This window comes from Molothrus ater, chromosome 3, assembly GCF_012460135.2.
Source record: "Molothrus ater isolate BHLD 08-10-18 breed brown headed cowbird chromosome 3, BPBGC_Mater_1.1, whole genome shotgun sequence".
Lineage (NCBI taxonomy): Eukaryota > Metazoa > Chordata > Aves > Passeriformes > Icteridae > Molothrus > Molothrus ater.
Window position 1 is genome coordinate 26254519 of NC_050480.2, and position 19420 is coordinate 26273938.

General features: G+C 52.1%; 1 protein-coding gene across 1 annotated transcript; it reads left to right on the top strand.

The window, feature by feature from the left end:
* Positions 1 to 13599: 13599 nt before the first annotated feature.
* Positions 13600 to 18650, top strand: SIX3 (SIX homeobox 3). Its single transcript, XM_036380203.2, has 2 exons — positions 13600 to 14782; positions 17146 to 18650. Exons 1-2 carry the CDS (start codon positions 14016 to 14018, stop codon positions 17336 to 17338), a joined length of 960 nt encoding a protein of 319 aa, XP_036236096.1. The 5' UTR covers positions 13600 to 14015; the 3' UTR covers positions 17339 to 18650.
* The last annotated feature ends 770 nt before the right edge of the window (positions 18651 to 19420 follow it).

The following is a 19420-nucleotide window of genomic DNA, read 5'->3' on the forward strand; positions in this document are numbered from 1 at the left end:
CACCTTCTCAATTATTCACAGATAAACATTTTCAAGACGTTTTGACATCTGTCTTAGGGCCTGCTATTAATTTAGTAATCACTATGGTTAAAAATGCATGGGGACGGCACCTCACAATAACTCGGATTTTTCTTACGGAAAAACTATCGTAAGAGCTCGCCCTAAGCAGCTCATCGGGTCAAAGAGAGCCCCGAGATGGAGGGAGCACAAGATCTTTGCCCTGCAGCCCTGGGGGTGCCGCTCGGGGGGGCTGTGCCGTCCCCCCGCGCCGTCCCTGTATGCCCGGGCTGCGCAGCGCCGGGCCCCCCCGGCTCCCTCCGGAGCTCCCGGGAGAAGAGATGGGCGGAGGAGGCCGAGGGGGCGGAAGAGACGGCACCTTCCCTCGCCGGCGACCCACAAAACACCCAGAAAAGTCGCGTCTGCCCCTTCCGTCGGGCTGTGGGCACAAGCGCTGCCGGCTCTCCCGGCGGGCGGAGCGCGGTTCGGCTGCCCCGGGCCGGCCCGGGAGAGGACACCGAACACTGCCCCGCCGGGACAGCGCTCCGCCAGCCCTCCGGCCAGCGTGCCGGCCGGCCGGGGACAGCAAGGAGCCGTGGCAGCTCCCGTGGCTTCGTTCCCCGCGGAACAAAGCCCGCGGGTCCCCGGCCGTGCAGCGAGATGCGCTCCTCCTCGCTGAGCGTCGGTAAACTTCTGACAGCAAGTTTGTTTCACTGCTGCTGAGCTGGTTGTAAACCCGCAAGGCTCTAGGAAGACGCAGCATCTTAAAACTGTCTCTTTTTCTCTTCCTTGGCAATTATCCCTTTTCTCAAAATACACCCGCAAGGCGCAGCTGGACACGCGCAGTACCAGATGTTACACATGAGCATTAAAGGGCAAGTTAAACTAGCAAACGCGAGAATCAAATCTCGACAACTATTTCAGACATTTTATTGATTAAATTAAGCCGCTCAGCGCCTTTCCTCCCTCCCCTTCCTCAGGTTACCTCTTTTTAACCTCAAAATCCACACACAATCGGCGCCTTTCACGACCCTGCTCCCCCTTCCCTCCATGCCCAGGTAAGCAGATGGAAACGCTTGCGTACTTCCCTGTCCTGCTACATAAGATCTGATCACAACTAGTTTCTAGAGCTGCGGTCTCGACAGCGATAAGGGGAATCGTTTTTGCAGAAGGAGCAGGACCCACGCGTGAGCCAGCACAACGAGGGAGAAATGGTATTTTTAGCTTGGCCAGACTCCTCTCCCCGTCCCGCGGGGGCACGGCCACGGCCGCTGCCCGCCAGTTCCACCAGTTCCCAAAGTGCTGGCCGTCCCCGATCGGCCCATCCCGGCGGGCACCCGGCTGCGGGTGGGCTTGCTCTGAAGCCTCAGCCAGAGTCCCGGCCGTGAATTTCATTTTAATCGCACTGCCAAGTAAAGTGCCGGCGCCCAGGACGGACGACCTAGAAGTGTAAAGGCCTTTCTGCCTCGCAGGTGGCGAAAGGCAGAGAAGGATTTGGGAACAGCCAGAAGAGGGGATGCTCTGTGAAAAGGAAACGAGAACTCTTAGTGCTCCCTTCAAAGTATAGCCCACATTTGAAGACCTTGCCTTGTCTTGAATGCTCTGTAAGCAGCAAAAGGGTTAGTGGTGAGCTCTGAGCCTCTGGTTCAGATCCACCTGGAACCCATGATTTTAAAAGTCAGAAATAGGGGAAATCGGGCTGTGAATGTGCGGAGGTGAGACCCTTCCAGCTCAGCAACATTCATTATATTTTAATGTGAAGTGTCAAAAGCCCGCTGGAATCTTTGCCGCTCTTGAATGGGTCCTGCACTTGCTCAGAGCCGGTCTGCGCCGACCTGGCTCCTGACTTCAGCTCTCTAAGTCCTCGTAGAGTTTCAACACTATACTTGCAACTTTGCCCCCGCAGAGCCGTCCTGCTCCCCGTCCCTAGCCCAGCCTCAAGACGTCCTTTGCCCTATTGATGTGTGCTACAGCCAAACAGGGCAAAAAGACGAGAATTGTATTCGACAGATGCTGCTCACTCGTGAATAACAGGTTCAGCGCATACGGTATCTCTCGCCATTATCTTGTAAGTTAATATCGAGTAGCAATAGCTGTCTAAATATCAAAATCTATTTATAGGGGATGCAGAGCTATGACTTCTCCATCTGACCTTCAGGAACCGCAGGCTGGAAAACGGGGCAAATGAAGAAAGGGAGGGGGGAAAGGATAAGCCCAGGATTACAATGGAGATTCGTGCGTGGCGGAGCTGGGCTGGGCCGCCTTTGTTCCGAAATCCTGAGAGGACTTGAATCCTTAGGACGGCACCGGCCCTGCGGCCCAGGGGAGGAGCGGCTCTGTCCGGCTTCTCTGTGTCCCTGCCGCGATCGCGGTGTTGCTTCCTCCACTTCTGCACAGCTACAGAAGTTGTTGTTGTCGGGCTTTGGGTGGGGTTGGTTAGTTTTTTTCACAATAAGAAGAAAAAAAAAGCAGGCGGAAAGACAAAAAAGAGCGCCTTGACTAAGGAGCAGGTCTCTGTGAGAAGTGAGGGAGCAGAGAGCTCAGCAAAGTGCAGACCCACAGCTTAGGAAAACATTTTCCATGGGGGTAAGAGGTGTTGGGAGTGTTTTCTGATTTTGAGCCTCATAGTCTTCCCAGCGCAAACAGGGAGCGAGGCTTCGGGAGTTTTCCCAGTCCCTCCCCGGCTAGCAGCAGGATGGGGGAAGCTGGGCGCTCTCGGGCGCTGCCCGGGGCTGCCTGGGGCCCCCGGCAAGGCGAGTGTCAGGGCCTTGGACAGGGCCTCCGTGACATCCCGTGCTCTCGGGGATCACCCCCTTTCCAGCGGGCGAGAGGGGGAGGATGCTCCGTAGGGTCCCAGAGCAGGCATCAGTGTTACAAAGCGCATCCCCTCGAGGGGAGTTGGAAAAGGGAGGAAAAGGACGATAGGGAGGATAGCGGGGGGGGCGGGGGAGGGGGGGGGCTAAGAAGAAAAGAATAATCCCAAAGTACTTTTTTTTTTCCCTTCTTTTTATGGAGCCATCGAGTGCTCGTCCAGTCTGAATTAACAACTGCGTAAAACTAGACTAACCGCGCACCCGCCCTCCCCCCGCCCCAGCCCCGGCTCCCGGCGGTAATATGGCGCCTGCGAGAGAGAGAAGCACTTTTCTCGGTGTTTAGCAGTGGAAATGTGCTCCCTGAAGGTCACACCAGGCGACGCGCCCGTTGGCTGCCGCGCAGGGCCGGGGCGAGGGCTGGGCCGGGCCGGCGGCAGCGCCCGACCGCCATCCTGCCGGGGACAACAGAGCGGCTCGGGCAGGTCCCCGCAGCCAAATATGCCCCGGCTAGGCTTTCTCTTCCCCTTTATGCTTCTGTGTCTACAAGGGAACCGTACCCCATCTTCCCTCTCTCTCTTATTAGGAAATAAAAAAAAAAATCAAAAACTCTGACCAAAACACCCAGCAATAGACCACCTAAACCAGCCCGGCGCTCCCAGGGAGCTATTCCTTGTGTCTGAAAATTAAAAGGCTCAAATCTCCTACGTGACCATGTTGAGACGCGGGAGCACTGTTCGCAGCTACTTCAAAGCGCCAGTCCCAGTTGGTTTGGAGGTCGGAGCTACTGTTCTTCAGTAAGAGAAGTGTAGTTCAGGAGGCAAACTCTGTCCCCGGGGGGTGTGCAGGCTCTCTTGCCGCCGTCTAAGTGCACCTACCAAGGGAAAAGAGAGGCAGGGCTGCTCACCGAGCTGCTTAAATGTTCCCTTCTTTCTGCTGCCGGGGGCTAAGCAAGGAGCAAGCTTCTCTAGCTTTCCGAATAAAATTAGAAAGATGATTTTAAAAATCGCTATTCTTGGCATTTGCGTCCCACTTGAGAAAAGTGTCTGGGGGGAAACAAAAAAAAGGATCTCCCAAACTCTTCCCAACACACTTGGTAATAATCTCCTTTTAAATCTTGGGACTTGCTACCACATTATTCTCCGTGATATTGCATTCCAAAGAAAATAGACTGGGTATTAGAAGAGGAATCCCCTTTTCCTAATGAATATTTACCCTGAGGTCATTACATCCGTAATGGTCCTTGCTAACTTACCTTGTTCCCCTCTTTCTCTGCTAGAGACTGGGATTTCAATCACAATGCCCTCGATTTTAAAGTGTCGTGTACCATTTAATGGCGGGGTGCAGGAGAGGTTAGAATATTATTGACTTCATGCAATATATAAGATGGATGCATTTAAGACTTTTAACTTTTTGTTGCAATGACATGCTGTATTTTTATGAGATACCTATTATGCAGACAGAACCATTGTGCTGTAGCTGCCTCACAGTTGCTGGATCGTTTCTATCAGATGAAAGATTTTGAATAGTTTTCTTTCAACAATGCATCCTTTTGGTCTTGATACAAAGAACGTAGGCATGGTATACACTTAAACAGCTCTGTCACAGAGCAAGATTAAATAGAGTATATATCGAACCCTGTCTGCACTATAATACGTACAGGGAACAGAATGGAGCTCCCTCCTCCGCTGAAGGAGCACATTAAGGTCTGATGTCCTGGGAGCATCTTCCAGGTTTCCCTTATCTCTGATATTTCGTTAAGCTGTTAAAAATCTTTACAGACGGGCTTTAAAATCGGCTGTTTCTCGCAGAAAGACCGAATTTGATGACAGAGTCTTTTAACAAAACCCACTGCTGGCGCTCCAGGAAAGGGACAAGTTGCGCTCTATCCAGTCCCCCATCTCGGCCCCCGCGCCTGTCCCGGGCAGGCGGCTTTTCCCTGCCCTGCCGCGGAGGCGAAAGAGGGGCACGGGTTCAGCGCAGCAGCCCCTGGCGTGCGTGTGCCCACGCCGGTGCCCACCCGCGGCGGCAGCCCCGGGCCGGGGTGCGGGAGGGCGGTGCCCGCGGCCGCCGGTGCCGGGCGCGGGGGGCCGGGGGTGCAGCCCGGGGGGCTCCGCGCCCGCGGCCACCCCCCTCCGGTGCTCACTCGAGCGACTTGACCAAAGTGCACGTGCTGAGCCCAACTTCCCTCTGCCCAGCTTTGTGCTCGCCGCTGATTGAGTCCCCATATTAAGCTCGAGATCCTTTCTAAGCAACTGCTAAGAAGTCAAGAGCATCCTTGCTTGCTTTCTCTCCGTGGCCTTTCATGCCCTCAATTTGTTATTCTACTGACACTTTTCTTAAAGTTAGCGCCTAGCATTGAAACATTAGCAACAAAAGCCCTGGAAAATCTCTCCCTCCTCACTACTAAATCCTCTAATGGCTCTGTGCGTCTCGAATTTTTATTTGATTTCCAATAATCTCTAGCGCTTCAATATTAAACCTACCTCAGCCCAGTACCTCACCTATGGGATATTTTTCAGTGCTGCTTTGGAAAGTAGAGACGCTCAGATTTCCTTCCACGTGCACCCACTAATTTATAAATAAGTGTATACAGCTGTCTTCGTGTATATCTGTGTCTCTGTATCTGCAGTAACGCTTTCATTTTGTGTCAAAATAACACATCCTGTCACTCCACACCAAAAGTATATTTATCGAATGAAATAGCACCGCAAGCTGCATTTTCTTTATCAAACCTTCATTTCTGTTTTACCCAATTGTAAAATATCTTTTCATTTCTTTTCCTATTTTAAAATATGTATTACAGTAATTGTTACTTGGAGGTCTTTTGTGTATCTATAGCTCCTTTGATTCATATCTTTTCCTTTCTTTTAATCTTGTTACGCAAAATTATATACACATTTCTCAGGAAATCCAAGGAGCATAACTTGATTAAATAAAAACCCCCTAATCCTCGAGGTTTGTGGCAAATACCAATTTTTAAAGTACACGTTCCTAACCTATGGGTTTTTTGAATGAAGATCCCTAAGTCCTCTTCACTTTATTACACGGATTTGGTGAAATGATTCTTCAGGCTCTCTAATTTAAATAAGTTTTAGTGTGAACTAAGAATGAACATTATCCTCTAACCTGAGGTCAAGTGAAGGGTGATTTACATGACAAAGAATAATTCCCATTTTGTCCAATATGAAACAACTTCACCTTCGGCATCATTAAGAAGAGTTTAGCACTTTCAGGGCTTTGGGGGTTGGGTTTTTTGGTAAATAGTTGGCTATGTATAGCGCAATTTCCCTTTTATAAATCACAATACAAAGGCTGACTTCTTGTGCTCTTGAATTTCGGCATTATTTTTATAGCCTTAAGTAGAGTGAATTTGCACCTGCTGATATTTAAACTTTAACATATTAGCTGGGGAGGACTTATCAACCCAGAGCACTGCCTCGAAGCAAATTAACAATCTTCATTAAAGTAAAGGGGGGGGCGGTGAGGGGGAGAGGAGATGTGACCATTTAAGACGCTGTCCCGGATCTCTCCGATCTATACAGGTTCCAAGTGGATTATTTGGGGTCTTTACAGCAGCAGAATAACCGCTTTACTCCCCCTCCCCCCAACACATATTCGCTTCCAAATTTCTACTTCTCTCCCGGCACTTTAACCCTCTCGATACCTTCTTGCCCTCCGCCTGGAGCGATGCCCCTCAGAGGAAGGTTGCGAAGAGACAGGGGCAGCTCGACTGCGCTCCCCGTCTCAGCCTCGGCGGCCTCCTGCTCCCAGCCCACCTCCCTTTAAGAGCACTTCCCCCCCAAAAAATCAAGTCGTGCTCTTGGTGGTTTCTTCTCTCTCATTTATGGTCACTTGGAGCTGAACTTGCTCCCTCTCCTCCTCTTCCTCGCATTCACATACTCGCACGCACACCACAGGAGCCCGTGAGGAGGTGATCTTAATCTAAATATCAAACTTACCGTCCGGAGCATCCTGCCTTGGGAAAGTTCTGCTCTGTTGGGTCTCAAAGTTAAGGAAACCACGGCCATCCCTCATTAAGAGCTCAGGTCTCGGGGAGAGGGGCTGCTGGCGGAGGGCCACGGGCGGGGAGCTGAGCTCCCCAGCTCTGCCCGCCCGGCGATGCCGGCTCCGCGCCCCGCGGGGACCCAGACCCCCCTGCCCGCATGCGGCCCCGGCGCCCTCGGGACGGGGCGCCCCGGGATTTCTCCCGTGGGCACGGGCGTGCGCGCCTGGCCGTGGCTCCGAGGGGGACCCGCACGCTCCCCGCGGCGGGAGGGGGCCCCGGGGCAGCGCACCGGCTCTGCCCGGCTTCTTTGCGGGGGTGGAGGGGTGGTAGTGTGCTTGTTCGCAGCTACACCGGGAAAGTGGGAGCATTTCGTGTTTACAACCGGCTCCGGCTTGTATTGGTGAGATGTAGTTCAAGCAGCGCTCCTGTGTGTCGCGGGCTCTTAACTGGAGCTTTGCTCAGTCATTGAGAGCAATAGAAAGTATATGGAAATCAATATATAGACAGTGTGGAGGGCAGATAATGGATTCGAGTCAGTGAGTGTTATAATCTGCATTATGGGCTTCCTATTGTTTAGACTGAGCACAAATTTCCAAAGGGTGAAGTGTTGGGTTTTGGGTCCCCCCCCCCCCCCCCCCCCCACTTCTTCTTCTTTTTGGAGGGCTTTGTGTGTATAGGGGGAGGGGGAGTGTTAAATCCTCCAGCCACAATTATCAGAGTACACCCACTCCCCCCTTCCCGCCCGCCCCATCTGATTTTAAAGGTAGTGCTTTCACGGCGAAGCTAATGACTTTCATTTAATTGAACATGCCCTGATGTAGCGGATTGTTCTCGCAGCCCTATGCCTTTGTTGCTTTTGGGGGGAAATAAAGCTAATCAAACCTTTTGTCACGGCCAAATTCTCCCTCAGGGTCTCCCAAACATTTGTTTGAATAATTCACCTCAAGAATTGAAAATACTAATTGATTTTAAAATGCCAGCCCGGAGGGACGGGGAGGTGGGGGGTTGGGGTGGGGGGGAGCCTGGAAATTAGAGGCGAAGAGCGAACGTCTACCTGCCAGCAGCGAAGCCTCCGCAGCCGCTGCCCCCGCCGCAGCCGCTGCCGGGCTGAGCCCCCCCGCAGGCTGCGGTGCCCCCGCCGCCGCCGGCCGCGCTCTCCGCTCCGTGCCCTCCCTCGGCCTCTTGTCCCCCTCCCCACCGCCAAACTGCGCCTGGTCACCTCGGTCCCGGGTTCTCCGCTAAAGTGCCGGCGGTGGCAGGGGTGGGCTCGGCCGGGCGGGGAGGGGATCCCGGTCCGGGCGCCTCGGCCCCATTCAGGGAAGAATTTTGATGCGATTCATTAGAAGTAACGAGTTGACATAAGGTAAATCTACATCGAGGGGGCCTTTCTTTGAGTGCATGGGGAAGCTTCATTAACCATCGCTAACAAGGCGTGCAAATGCTCTGATTGGGCAGCTTTCTTGTAACGCCAAGGCCTTAGCAGGATGCCCACCTAATGAGGGTCACTACAAGAGACTGATAAAATATTCAAATTTTCCGTCGCACCAGGAACTTTGTACTAAAGGAGAAAGTTGAGACAACTGTGTGCTTGTTTACCTTGGGAAGGCACACTCGGGGGAGAAGGCATCTGGCTCTGACATCTCCATCTCCCAGAGAAGCCCCGAGCTGGATGGTCGCTCTTTTACGGACGTTTATTTGCTAAATTCGTCAACAGATTTTCTCCCGCCTTCTCTCCTTCTCCCCCATTGTAATTGTGTTTCTCTCGGATTTAATGCGCTGATTAATAAATAACCTGTCTGGGAGGTTCCATATTTTTCTTCGCTTTTCTTTCCTTTTTTTTTCCTTGAAGATTTATTAAAATCAGCCTGATGGCTTTAATGACACGTCAATCATTTCAAAGTTGCTGCTTGTTGCTAATATGTCAGACTCTGTACACATCACCGCTACTTTCCTCTTCGTAGCGTTTAAAGCCTGTCCCCTCCTCCCCCCGCAATTTGTTTCTTCAAGTTTTCATCGCTAGGTTACGATTTCTAATTAGAGCTAAGTATTTCACTTAATATTTAATTTAGACGCCAAGCACATATATCATACCTAGATCAGTCAATCAAGTGTCCCTTGTTGATAATGCTACATCATTAAGAGTTGTGTTTAATTCAGGAGCAAGCGACTGTACGGCTGCTTCTGCTGCAGAGCAGGTAACTTTCGACTGGCGGGAGCTGCCAGCAGATCCAGAGGGATGAGGGAAAGCAGCCCAGCCCAGACGGGAGGCGGCTGCGGCTTCCTCACCTCCTCGGGAAAGTTTTCTGCTTCCCAAGCCGTCACCTCACCGCGGAGGCGAGCTGCATTCCTTTTCTCACTTCTTTTTTTTTTTTTTTAAGTAATTTAAAAATTGTTGGTGTTTCACGTTTCCCTCATCCAGCCTCGGTGTTTATGCAAATAAAGCGTGAGAGGGGTCCCCGGAAGTTTAACTTGGAAGCTGAAGCAGTATTTTGGACCACTAATTAAATACCCCCTCGACCTCTTAAGACAATCCAAGCAACTAAAAAAAACACCACTTGCCACTTGTTTGTTATCACCACCGGTACAGCACACACCGCATCCACAGAGCTCTGTTACGCCAGCCGGATGGGCCACATCTTACACACCCATCAAATGCACATTCATTTATCCCGGGAAATCGTGACTAAAGAAAGAGAGGAAGAAAGAAAGCGGAAAGGAAGGAAGGAGGAAGATAGATGTGTTTTTAAAGATAGCATCCGTGCAAATTTGTCAGCGCTTGCCCTTGAAGACTGACAAAAATCCAATTAAATCGTTGTATTAATAACATAAAAAGCCTAACAAGACCAACGCGATGGGTTCTTCTTTACCTGCCCCTGGCTCTCCCTTTCTCCCCCCCCTTGGCTTCCCCCTCGCCGCGGCCGCAGTGCTGCATTTTCCTCTCGCCGGTACCTCGACCGCTACGCCCCAGCCCCGTCTGAACCACTGCCTCCCCCGATAAAAAAAAAATAATCAGAGCTCGCAAGCGTCGACTGAGTCACTCCCGAGTCAGGATTAAGGGGCACTAACTAGGCAGCAGAAAATCGCAGCCTCCTGGGAGCGACCATCAAAACAAGCAGTGAAATAAAAGAGCTTCTCTCTCTGCTTCCCTTCCTCTCCCCAGAAAAGTCCTTCAGGTTGGCAGCCCGACACACACACACGCACACAACTTCGTAGGGCTCCCTCCAGGACAGCGCACCGGCTCGCCCGGGTTTGTTTAGGGGGAGGTTTTTGGGGAGAAGGGGGGTGGGGGGTGGTTGCTCCCCTGCCCTGCAGAGCCACATGTCATTCTAGCAGCTGAAACAATAAATCATGCGGGACCAAGTAAGATTGACTGGAAACGGACGGCAGGTTCCCCGGCCTGGAGAAGACGGCCATCGTCAGAGCAGAGGGACCCCGCCTTGCGCGGCCGCGGACCCCGGGCCCCAGCGCGGGGGTGGGGAAGGGCCGGGGGGGAGGAGGGGGAGGCCGCGCACCCCCTGGGCGCTCCCCCGCGGGACCTCCGCCTGCCCGTAACAAACTTACAGGATCCGGAAAGGATTTCCCCGGCCGAGAGGGCAGCCTCTGCCCAGCCCCGTCCGCCGCCGCCGCCGCCTCCGCCGCGCTCCCGCCGCCGCCGCCGACCGCGCCCGGCTCCGCGCCCGCCGGGGCGCCCCGCTGCGCCGCCGCTCCTCCGCTCCGCTCCGCTCCGCGCCGCTCCTCCGCTCCGCGCCCGCGCCCGCCCGGCGGCGGCGGCTGCGGCTGGGCACCCGGCGCGTCCGGGCTCGGTATTAGCCGATCCCATTGACAGTTTGCAGCCAGCAGCTGCAGTCATTAAAAGCCATTTACACCCTGGCCTCCTCACACAAAGCTGGAGCGCCAACAATTATCTGCTTGCACATTTCAGGACATGAGAGTGTGTCCCTAACAGGCTTAGGGGAGCGCTGAATCCCCGGCCGCGCTGGGCAAGCGCAGGATCTGCTCCCCGAGGTCTGGCTAGCGACCACCGAGCCTCGGTGAGCCGCGTCTCCAGCCGCGGGAGCCGGCGGGAACGGCTGAGGATGCCGGCTCCGTCCTCGTAAGAGCCTCTGGCCAGCAGAGCTCCCGTGCTGGACCGTGCGGCACAGAGAGGAGACTGGGCTTCAGCAGACCTTGGTGCTAGCTGATAGGCAGGGTTGTGGGTTTGTTTGGTTGTAAACACACACACACACACACGCACAGAATACATGCATTAAAATACCCCAAGGAAGGATATTGTGGAAGAAAGATTTTCGCCAGAAATGCAGTTGTTACATGTTTCGTATGTCTGGAGGGGAGAAAGGTAAAAAAAAGGGGGGGGGGGAGCTGAAGGAAAAGAGAGAGAGAGAAAGAAAGAATATATGTAGAAGCTTTCAGAGATTCATCAGGAATACTAATAAAGAGGTTGCAACCTGAAGCTGAACGACCAGTGTATGATAGTCCTTGGGATTAAAAAAAAAAAAAAAAAAAAAACAAAAAAAAAACCAAACCAACCCAAAACAACAGAGACGGTTTGGGTGTTATTCTGGAAATACATTTTAAGGCAGTTTAATTTGCAGCTCGAAGAAAAATGGAATCAAATATTAAGAAACTCCCGCAGGAATTCCCCCCACTCTCCCCTCTATAATCCTTTACATAAAAGGAAAGGATTACAAAGAAAAAGATTTTGTGTGTGTGTGTGTGTATTAAAATCTTTGGCTAAACATATTGTTGTCCAATTAATACCTCCAAGTCGATTTGTAGAGGGGCTGAGAAGTCTCTTTCCCTCCTTAGCTGTACGACTGGAAATATGAGCCAGGGAAGGTGGGAGGGTAAAAAGAAGTTTTTCCCAAGTCTGTTAACAGAAGTGCTTAAGCAGATCACTAAAAATTAAGAGGCCGAATTATTTCCATTAGGACTGTGAAGCCATGTAGCACACCGATGACAGTTTAGTGGAAATCAGATGAATGTGTCATACAGCGAGCTTCTTCCAGTCCAGCAGCTCTTCCAACTGGACCTATTCATCTGCCACTTAGAATTATTTCACGAGGAGTGCGCTATGAAAGGATCACAACCAGTTTGGAGCGCAGCTAAAGAACTTCTACCACCCATAGCAGTATTATTATTATCCTTCGGATAGGGCAAGTCACGCTATGTTTTCACATTTTAATTGTAATATCTCACTTCCCCCCCTCCTTCCCTCCATTGATGTCTGAAAGTAGTTTGGGCTCCAAGCCTCACCCCTCGATCTCCATCGGAATGCAGAAAAGATCTTTAAAAAAGTTTTGAATTCCTGAATGATTTTTCTTCTAGAAAGGCGGCTTAGGATAATTATTTCAGCTTTATTGAGGGCAGATTAGTTGAAGTCTGGATGCTGCGTTTCAATACTCGTTGTACATGCCTTTACAATGTCGGTATTGTTTGCTACTGTGTGTGAACCTATTCAAAATATACACTTTTTAACACCAAGCAAAGTCCTGTCTAAATATACACAGTAAGTCTGGAAAGATGTCCATGACCCGTACAAATCTCTGTAAATCACACTTCCATAGCTACAGAAACCAAACAAAAGAGTTACCAGCTCAAGATGCTGATTAAATCTTCTTAAAAGCAACATACCTAATAATAAATATAGTTGCATGGTAGCAAGGTCTGACGACCCAGCTGTGTTTTACTCAGGGATGAACTCAAACCACCACTACGGATATTTTCCCTGCTCTCAATTTCATAATAAAAAAATAAATAAATGAATAATTTTTTTTTTTTTTTTAAAGCTCAAAACCACTTTGGTTCGCATCCCTTTCCTCTTCCCCGCACAAGAGCCTTGCGAGTCGGGGGGCAGAGTTAGCGGGGAAAAGGAGAGGTAAGGTGTAAAGCCCCGGCGGATTTCGGGGTGAGGAACAACCTCGCAAGGTCGCTGGGCTCCGGAGAAAGGAAGGGGCGAGGGGAGGTGAGGCGAGTGGGAGGAGGAAAGGCAGAATACAAGAAAAACAAAGTGGGGAGAAGGAAGAGAAAGGAGAGGGAAAGGGAAGACGAGAAGGAGCAGGAGGGCGGGGAAGCGAGGAGTGGGACGGGGGAGGCAGCGAGCTGGGGTCGGTGGCGGAGCCGGGCGACCGGAGCGGATCCGGGCTGGGCGCCCTGGGCGGCTCCCGGCGGAGCGGCCGCGGAACTCCGCGCACAGCGGATCCCTTCTTCTGCGGAGAGGGGCAGGGAGCGGGAGAGGGGAGGAGAGACTCTTGGGTGAACCAGGGCTAAACCCAGCCTGTACTGTATGTGCCTGCTTCTGGGAGGGTCACCGGCGCGAGGATGGGTCTAATGATCTCATCTTTCTTTTCTTCCCCGGCACTATTAGTGCTCAGATAGGCAGAATGAAGTGAAACTACGTGCAAATCATGTGTAAATTGTCTCAGTTAGGAGCCCTTTATCCGAACGCGTATCCCAGCCTGGCCCATTTACTTTTCCCCCATATCTCCTTTAGCTTTAACGAGGCTCGTTAAGATCACAATAATATTCCACCCTCTAATTGCTCATCCCATTCAACAAATATGTGCACACTGCTTTTCGCATTATTTGATCCCTTATTTAGGAGGGGTGTGGAGAAGGAGGGGGGAGAGACAGAGAGAAGGGGAAGTGCTGAGATTAGGAGTTGCAAAGATTAAGGAGGAAAAAAAAAAATCCAAACAACAAACCAGGCTTTTCCACCAACCGCCCGGCTTCCCTCCCCCCCGTGCATTTGGGCGAAGTGGTAAAAACCTCCCTTACGTACTCCGTAATGATTGGCAGGGCTGACAGTGATTGGCAGCGGCTGCCATGGCAACGCCACAACGACACTCAGAAGACCAATAGAAAAGCGAAACAAAATGTTTCAGCGCTGCACTCACTGTGGATTTAGGGGAGATATTATGAGGCTGTTGTCATTAGGGCGATCGCTGTTGAATCACTGAATCCTGACTCGGCGGCGGCGCGGGGCCGGGTGTGTGTGAGTGCGTGTGCGTGTGGGGTGCGTGTGAGCGCGCGTGTGCGTGTGCCCGCGTGTGCGTGTGAGTGTGTGTGCCCCCGTGCCTCTATGTGGCTGTGTGTGCGTGTGCGGGTGTGGATGCGTGCGCGGTGCGTGTGCCCTTTCCTCCCTTCTTCCTCCCTTTCTTTCTTTTCTCCTTGATTTATCTCCCCCTCTCCCCGGTCATCCCATGGTGTTCAGGTCCCCGCTAGAGCTTTATCCCACCCATTTCTTCTTGCCAAACTTCGCCGCCGATCCGCACCACCGCTCCCTCCTTCTCGCCAGCGGCGGCGGCGGCGGCGGCAGCGGCAGCGGCTCGGGCTGCAGCCCCGGTGCCGGCGGCGGTGGAGGCGGCAGCTCCCGGGCACCCCACGAAGAGTTGTCAATGTTTCAGCTGCCCACACTCAACTTCTCCCCGGAGCAAGTGGCCAGCGTCTGCGAGACGCTGGAGGAGACTGGAGACATAGAAAGGCTGGGGAGGTTCCTCTGGTCGCTGCCGGTGGCGCCGGGGGCATGCGAGGCCATCAACAAGCACGAGTCCATCCTCCGCGCCCGGGCGGTGGTGGCCTTCCACACGGGCAACTTCCGAGACCTCTACCACATCCTGGAGAACCACAAATTCACCAAGGAGTCCCACGGCAAGTTGCAGGCCATGTGGCTCGAAGCGCACTACCAGGAGGCCGAGAAGCTAAGGGGTCGCCCGCTGGGGCCGGTTGATAAATACAGGGTGAGGAAGAAGTTTCCGCTGCCCAGGACCATTTGGGATGGCGAGCAGAAGACGCACTGCTTCAAGGAGAGGACTCGCAGCCTCCTGAGGGAGTGGTACCTGCAGGACCCTTACCCCAACCCCAGCAAGAAAAGGGAACTGGCTCAGGCCACGGGGCTCACCCCCACGCAAGTAGGCAACTGGTTCAAAAACCGAAGGCAAAGAGACAGAGCGGCGGCGGCTAAAAACAGGTCAGTGGGGCTGCCGTGCCACTTTCCGGGCCGGGGGGCGAGGTGGGCGGCGGGACCGTGCGGGCGGGCGGCCGCGCTCCGCTGCTCGGCAGCCGCCTGGCCGACAGCGCGCCTCCGCCTCTCCTTTCCTCCTCCTCCTCCTCTCCACCGGGGAGAAATCGGTCCCCCCGCCGGGCGGGTAGGTCTTCTCCCGGCAGCCGCGGGGATGCGACGGGGATAGGCACGGCTCAAAGTTGCCTGATGTGCCTCCAGCCCTGCCCCGGCTCCCTGCGAGCTCTCGGGGTGCGGGCAGGGCTGGGGCTCCCGGCGGGCGTGGGCAGCTCCGCGGGCGCGCCTGTGTGCAGATACGCGCGGAGCACCTCGGCTGCCGCGGGGGCAGCGCCCGGCTCTCCCGGCCTCCCTCCCTCCCTGCTCCGGCGGCTGGCGCGGGGGACGGGAAACCCCACGGCTCCGGGTCGATGGGCTTCGGTTCGGCTTTGGGCTGGCCGGGATTCGTGCCTGGCCGCTCTCAGGCGCGGTTCCCCGGCCGAAGGGCCGAGACAAGCTGTGCGGTTCAGAGCGGGTTTCGGCGGAGCCGGCGGCACCGCTCCAATTGTTCGTACTGCTCTGCGTGCGCAGCGGGACCAGCACTGGCATACCCCAGAGCTCTTTAGTTCATGGAGGAAAAAAAAAACCAAAAAAACAACCCACACCTAAACCAAAAAGAAAACAACATTTAAGAGACCGGGAATCTTTTTTCCCCCTGCATCTCCATTTCTGTGTTTACACCACATGGCGACCTGGCCTCCTGGTCGTGTGTTTCCTGTGCATTTACACTTGCATTTATTTGCTTGTCTCTCCGTGTCTTTTTTCTTTTTTTTTTTCTTTTCCGCTTTGCCATGATAAAAGCGAGGCACCCTTCTTCCTTTCTTTTGCTTTTTTTCTTTCTTTCTCATTACTGTCGTAAAAGTTATTTTGCAAATGAAAATGGACCCTTAATTTAGTTTGACACATTGGTTTTATTTTAATTTAAGTTTTGCTACCGCTGTAAGCGTGTAAACAAAAACTTCTTCTTATAAATGCTGTCTCTTAAATTCCTGCTAAGTACAGCAGTGGTGCTACTGATTAAAGATTCTGTAGGAGAAAAGCAACCTAAAAGTGCCTCGCTATTTAATTTCCATTAAATGGAAAACAGATCAGCTTAGGACTGTAAATAAACAGAAGTTGCCTACGGATGCTTTTGTTGACTCAATGCTGTTGACAGCAGATGAATGCACCAGGATTTGTAAATGGGAGAAAAATCAAAGACCCTGAAATTAGACAGCTTAAAATAATGAGAAATGTAGAATAAACTGGCTACATTTTTTCTGTTCTTTGCAGGAAGTTAAATAAAAAAAATACCCCGGTGAGAAACATTTGAGCGAAGAGTGTGTTTTGATTCACACAGGCAATCCTGGGCGCTAGAGGTTGAGTCTGGTTACTCAGTCCAGGACTTTTAGCTCTTATCCCTGAATTCGGCTTTCTTTGGGTTTCGAGTGGTATAAACGGGGCCAGAGGAATATTTGCAATATGCTAGGGTACCTAAAAATATTTATTGTCTCTTAAAAAAAAAATCAAAGGTAATATTCCCTTAAGCGTTAACAATGAAAGAAATTAAAGAAAAAGCACTTAAAAGCTGATTATGGCTTTCAGATGAAAAAAGGACTTAAATTTCGAGGGAGAGTAGCTCTGCGTTCCACATTCTCCTTCCTTTATTTTATTCATTGCGCTGCGCCCCTGGGACAGGACCTCCCTCCTTCCCTACCGCAGACTCACAGTGTCTGTGCACTGGGAAATATTTAGGCAGGTGTTGGCTAGAGCACAAAACGGGGTTCCAGTACGATTCTTGCCCGCTACGGACCGCTCCTCGAAGCTTTTAGCGGTGTCCGAGTGCTGCAGGGGCTCAGCCCCGCACGCTTTCTCCTAGGCCCGCCGCGCTGCGGGCACGAATGAATGGCACTTTATCCGGGAAGGAGAAGGCGCTGCTCGTGTTTTCCAAACGCGGGCACGGGGAAGCGATGTCCCCGCGCTCCCCGTCCCGTGTCAGACCGCGGCCCCCGTGGCCGTGTGCGCTCCGGGCGCGTCCCCCTGCGGCGGCCTGGCCTGCCCGGCAGCGGGGGCAGCGCGGCCCGGCCCGGCCCTGCCCTGCCGGCCCTGCCGCCGCTCGGAGCTGCGCGGGGCGCTGCGGGAGAGCGGCCGGCCCGGGGCCGCGCCCCACGGCCCAGGGCCGCTCCCGCTCCGGGCCGGCCCCGGGAGGGCGCAGGGCCGGGCGGGCGCCGTGCCCTCGGCCGCGCCCGGTGTCTGAGCGGGGCTGTGCTGTTGTTTTGTCTCCCGGCGCGATGCAGGCTCCAGCACCAGGCGATAGGACAGAGCGGCATGCGGTCGCTGGCAGAGCCCGGCTGCCCGACACACAGCTCGGCCGAGTCTCCGTCCACGGCGGCCAGCCCGACCACCAGCGTCTCCAGTTTGACAGAAAGAGCCGAGACGGGCACCTCCATCCTCTCGGTAACCTCCAGCGACTCGGAATGTGATGTATGATATCGGAAAACAAACAAACAAACAAACAAAAAATCCAAATCCAAACAGCCAAGCACCCTCTCCCCGTCCCGAGCAAAACAAACCGAGGCAACCTAGAATCAGGACACACACACGCATGCACGCACACACACAGCCAGGAGGAAAGAAAAGGCCAAACCCGACCCAAACATAATAGCAAACAAACAGACAGGGATCAGAGAATCCACCACCACCACCACCACCGTCAGCCAACACCACCACCAAGAGATGGAGCTAAAACTTCAACAGTCACAAACGCTGGTGCTGCAGCGGGAAGGGTGGGGGGGAGGGCGGGAAATAATAATTATTATATATATAAAAAGAAAGGAAAAAAAAAAACAAAAACAAAGCAAAAGTGACAATTGTATTCTTTTTAGGACAAGCACGATTTCTCCTTTGCGCTTTTCCATGGACGCATTTCACCCACTTGCATGATGATGATGATTAAATTTGTATCTGGGAAAAAATATTCTCTATAGTAAAGGAAAACAAACAGAAACCAGACAAACAAATGCAAACTCCGATCGAATTTGTACAAAAATCAAAAATAAAAAAAAATTTAAAAGGAACTCCTTGAAGAGGGAAATAACAAATGTTTATCGCCTTTTTGTTGGTCCTATTTCTCTTTCTCTCTTCCTCTCTCTTTCTCTCTTTTTTGTTTTTTGTTTTGTTTTTTTTTAGTCCGAGTGATGGTCCAGCCAAGATGCAATTTTCTGTTTTTTTGTTCCGCAGACAATCATTTTATTCGTAAGCACCTTTTTTTCTACACTTCTGTCACTGCCTGTGTGGGTACTGGTTATAAATGTGGAAAAAGAATAGTTATGACTGTAACAGATTTTTATTTTTATTTCAAAATTTTATATGAATTATGTATATCTTAATGATGCGGTCATTTTCCCAGTTTGTAATATATGTGTAGAAATGCTTGTATATGATATTTGCTCTCCTCTTTCTTCCTCCCCTCTCTCTATCTCCCTCCAACCCTTTCTCTCTCTCTCCTTTTTATTTTCCTTGACTCGGTGTTCCTTGCACAAACTTAGCCGTCAAAATCTGACGTGCTTGGTTTCCAAAAGGGACCTCAGCGATAGAAAAAAAAAAGAAAAAGAAAAAAAAAAAGCTTAGGGTGCAACTGTAGTTATCTTATGCAAAAGCTATTTTGAGTATTTCATAGCAGCTTTGGGGGGTCTCTTCTTAAACTCCACGTAGGACGCTTAAACTATTGTTTCCTTAACTGCGTGTTTATCTATATGTACAAACTTTCTAAATCAAATACAGTATTCCATTTTCTTATCTACCCAGCGATGTCGGTGTTTCTGTCCGCCACGGAAAATCACTCCTTCCCCGTGGGCTCCTGGCCCCGCTCTCTGTCCCGCGGCGGGGCGCGCAGCGCTGCGCGGCCCCTGCGCCCCTCCGGGCCCTGCCTTCCCCGGCTCGGCGGGACAGCCCGGAGGGATTGTACAGGGACGGAGCGACCCTGCGAGGAGGCTGCGGGCGGCAACGGGGACACAGTGCTGCGATAGCGGCGGCGGCGCCAGGCACGGCCGTGTCCCTTCGTGTCCCCTCCGCCACGGCGGGCTCCATCGTTTCCCCTCACCCCGGTCATTTTTTTTGGGCACTGCGAGCTAAAAAGCTTTCCCCGACCGCCTGCCTGCAAGGATGGGTGTCTCCAGAGAGCGGTTAAGACATTTCGGGATTTGTTTTGTAGCTTTAAATGAAAACAAAAACAAAAACTCCTCGCCCTTAACGGGTTGCAGCTCCTCCCCTCGAATCCGGAGTATATTGTAATGTGCTGAAAGAAGCCTTTATTTGCATGACTAACAGTATTTCAGCATCTTTCTTTCTTTCCTTTCCCCTTTTTCTTTTTTTCCTTTTCCTTAAAGTTTTGCTTTGCCCTGGGCAGATTTTTCAGCCGTGAATTAGCAAGAGGTGAATTTTAAACTTGTTTTTACTTGAAAATACAATTTTGAATATTACCAGGGATTTAAAGAGAAATGTGCCTGGAATTTCTTGACCATTTCCAAACTAGTATGGTCTTCCTATCTACCTTTGTGTTGCCCGAATCCT

Excerpts from the sequence above, each read along its gene's own strand:
- SIX3 (XM_036380203.2), top strand. The coding sequence starts at position 14,016 with ATGGTGTTCAGGTCCCCGCTAGAGCTTTATCCCACCCATTTCTTCTTG. Across the intron at positions 14,783-17,145 it reads GCGGCGGCGGCTAAAAACAG|GCTCCAGCACCAGGCGATAG; the intron begins GTCAGTGGGGCT and ends GGCGCGATGCAG.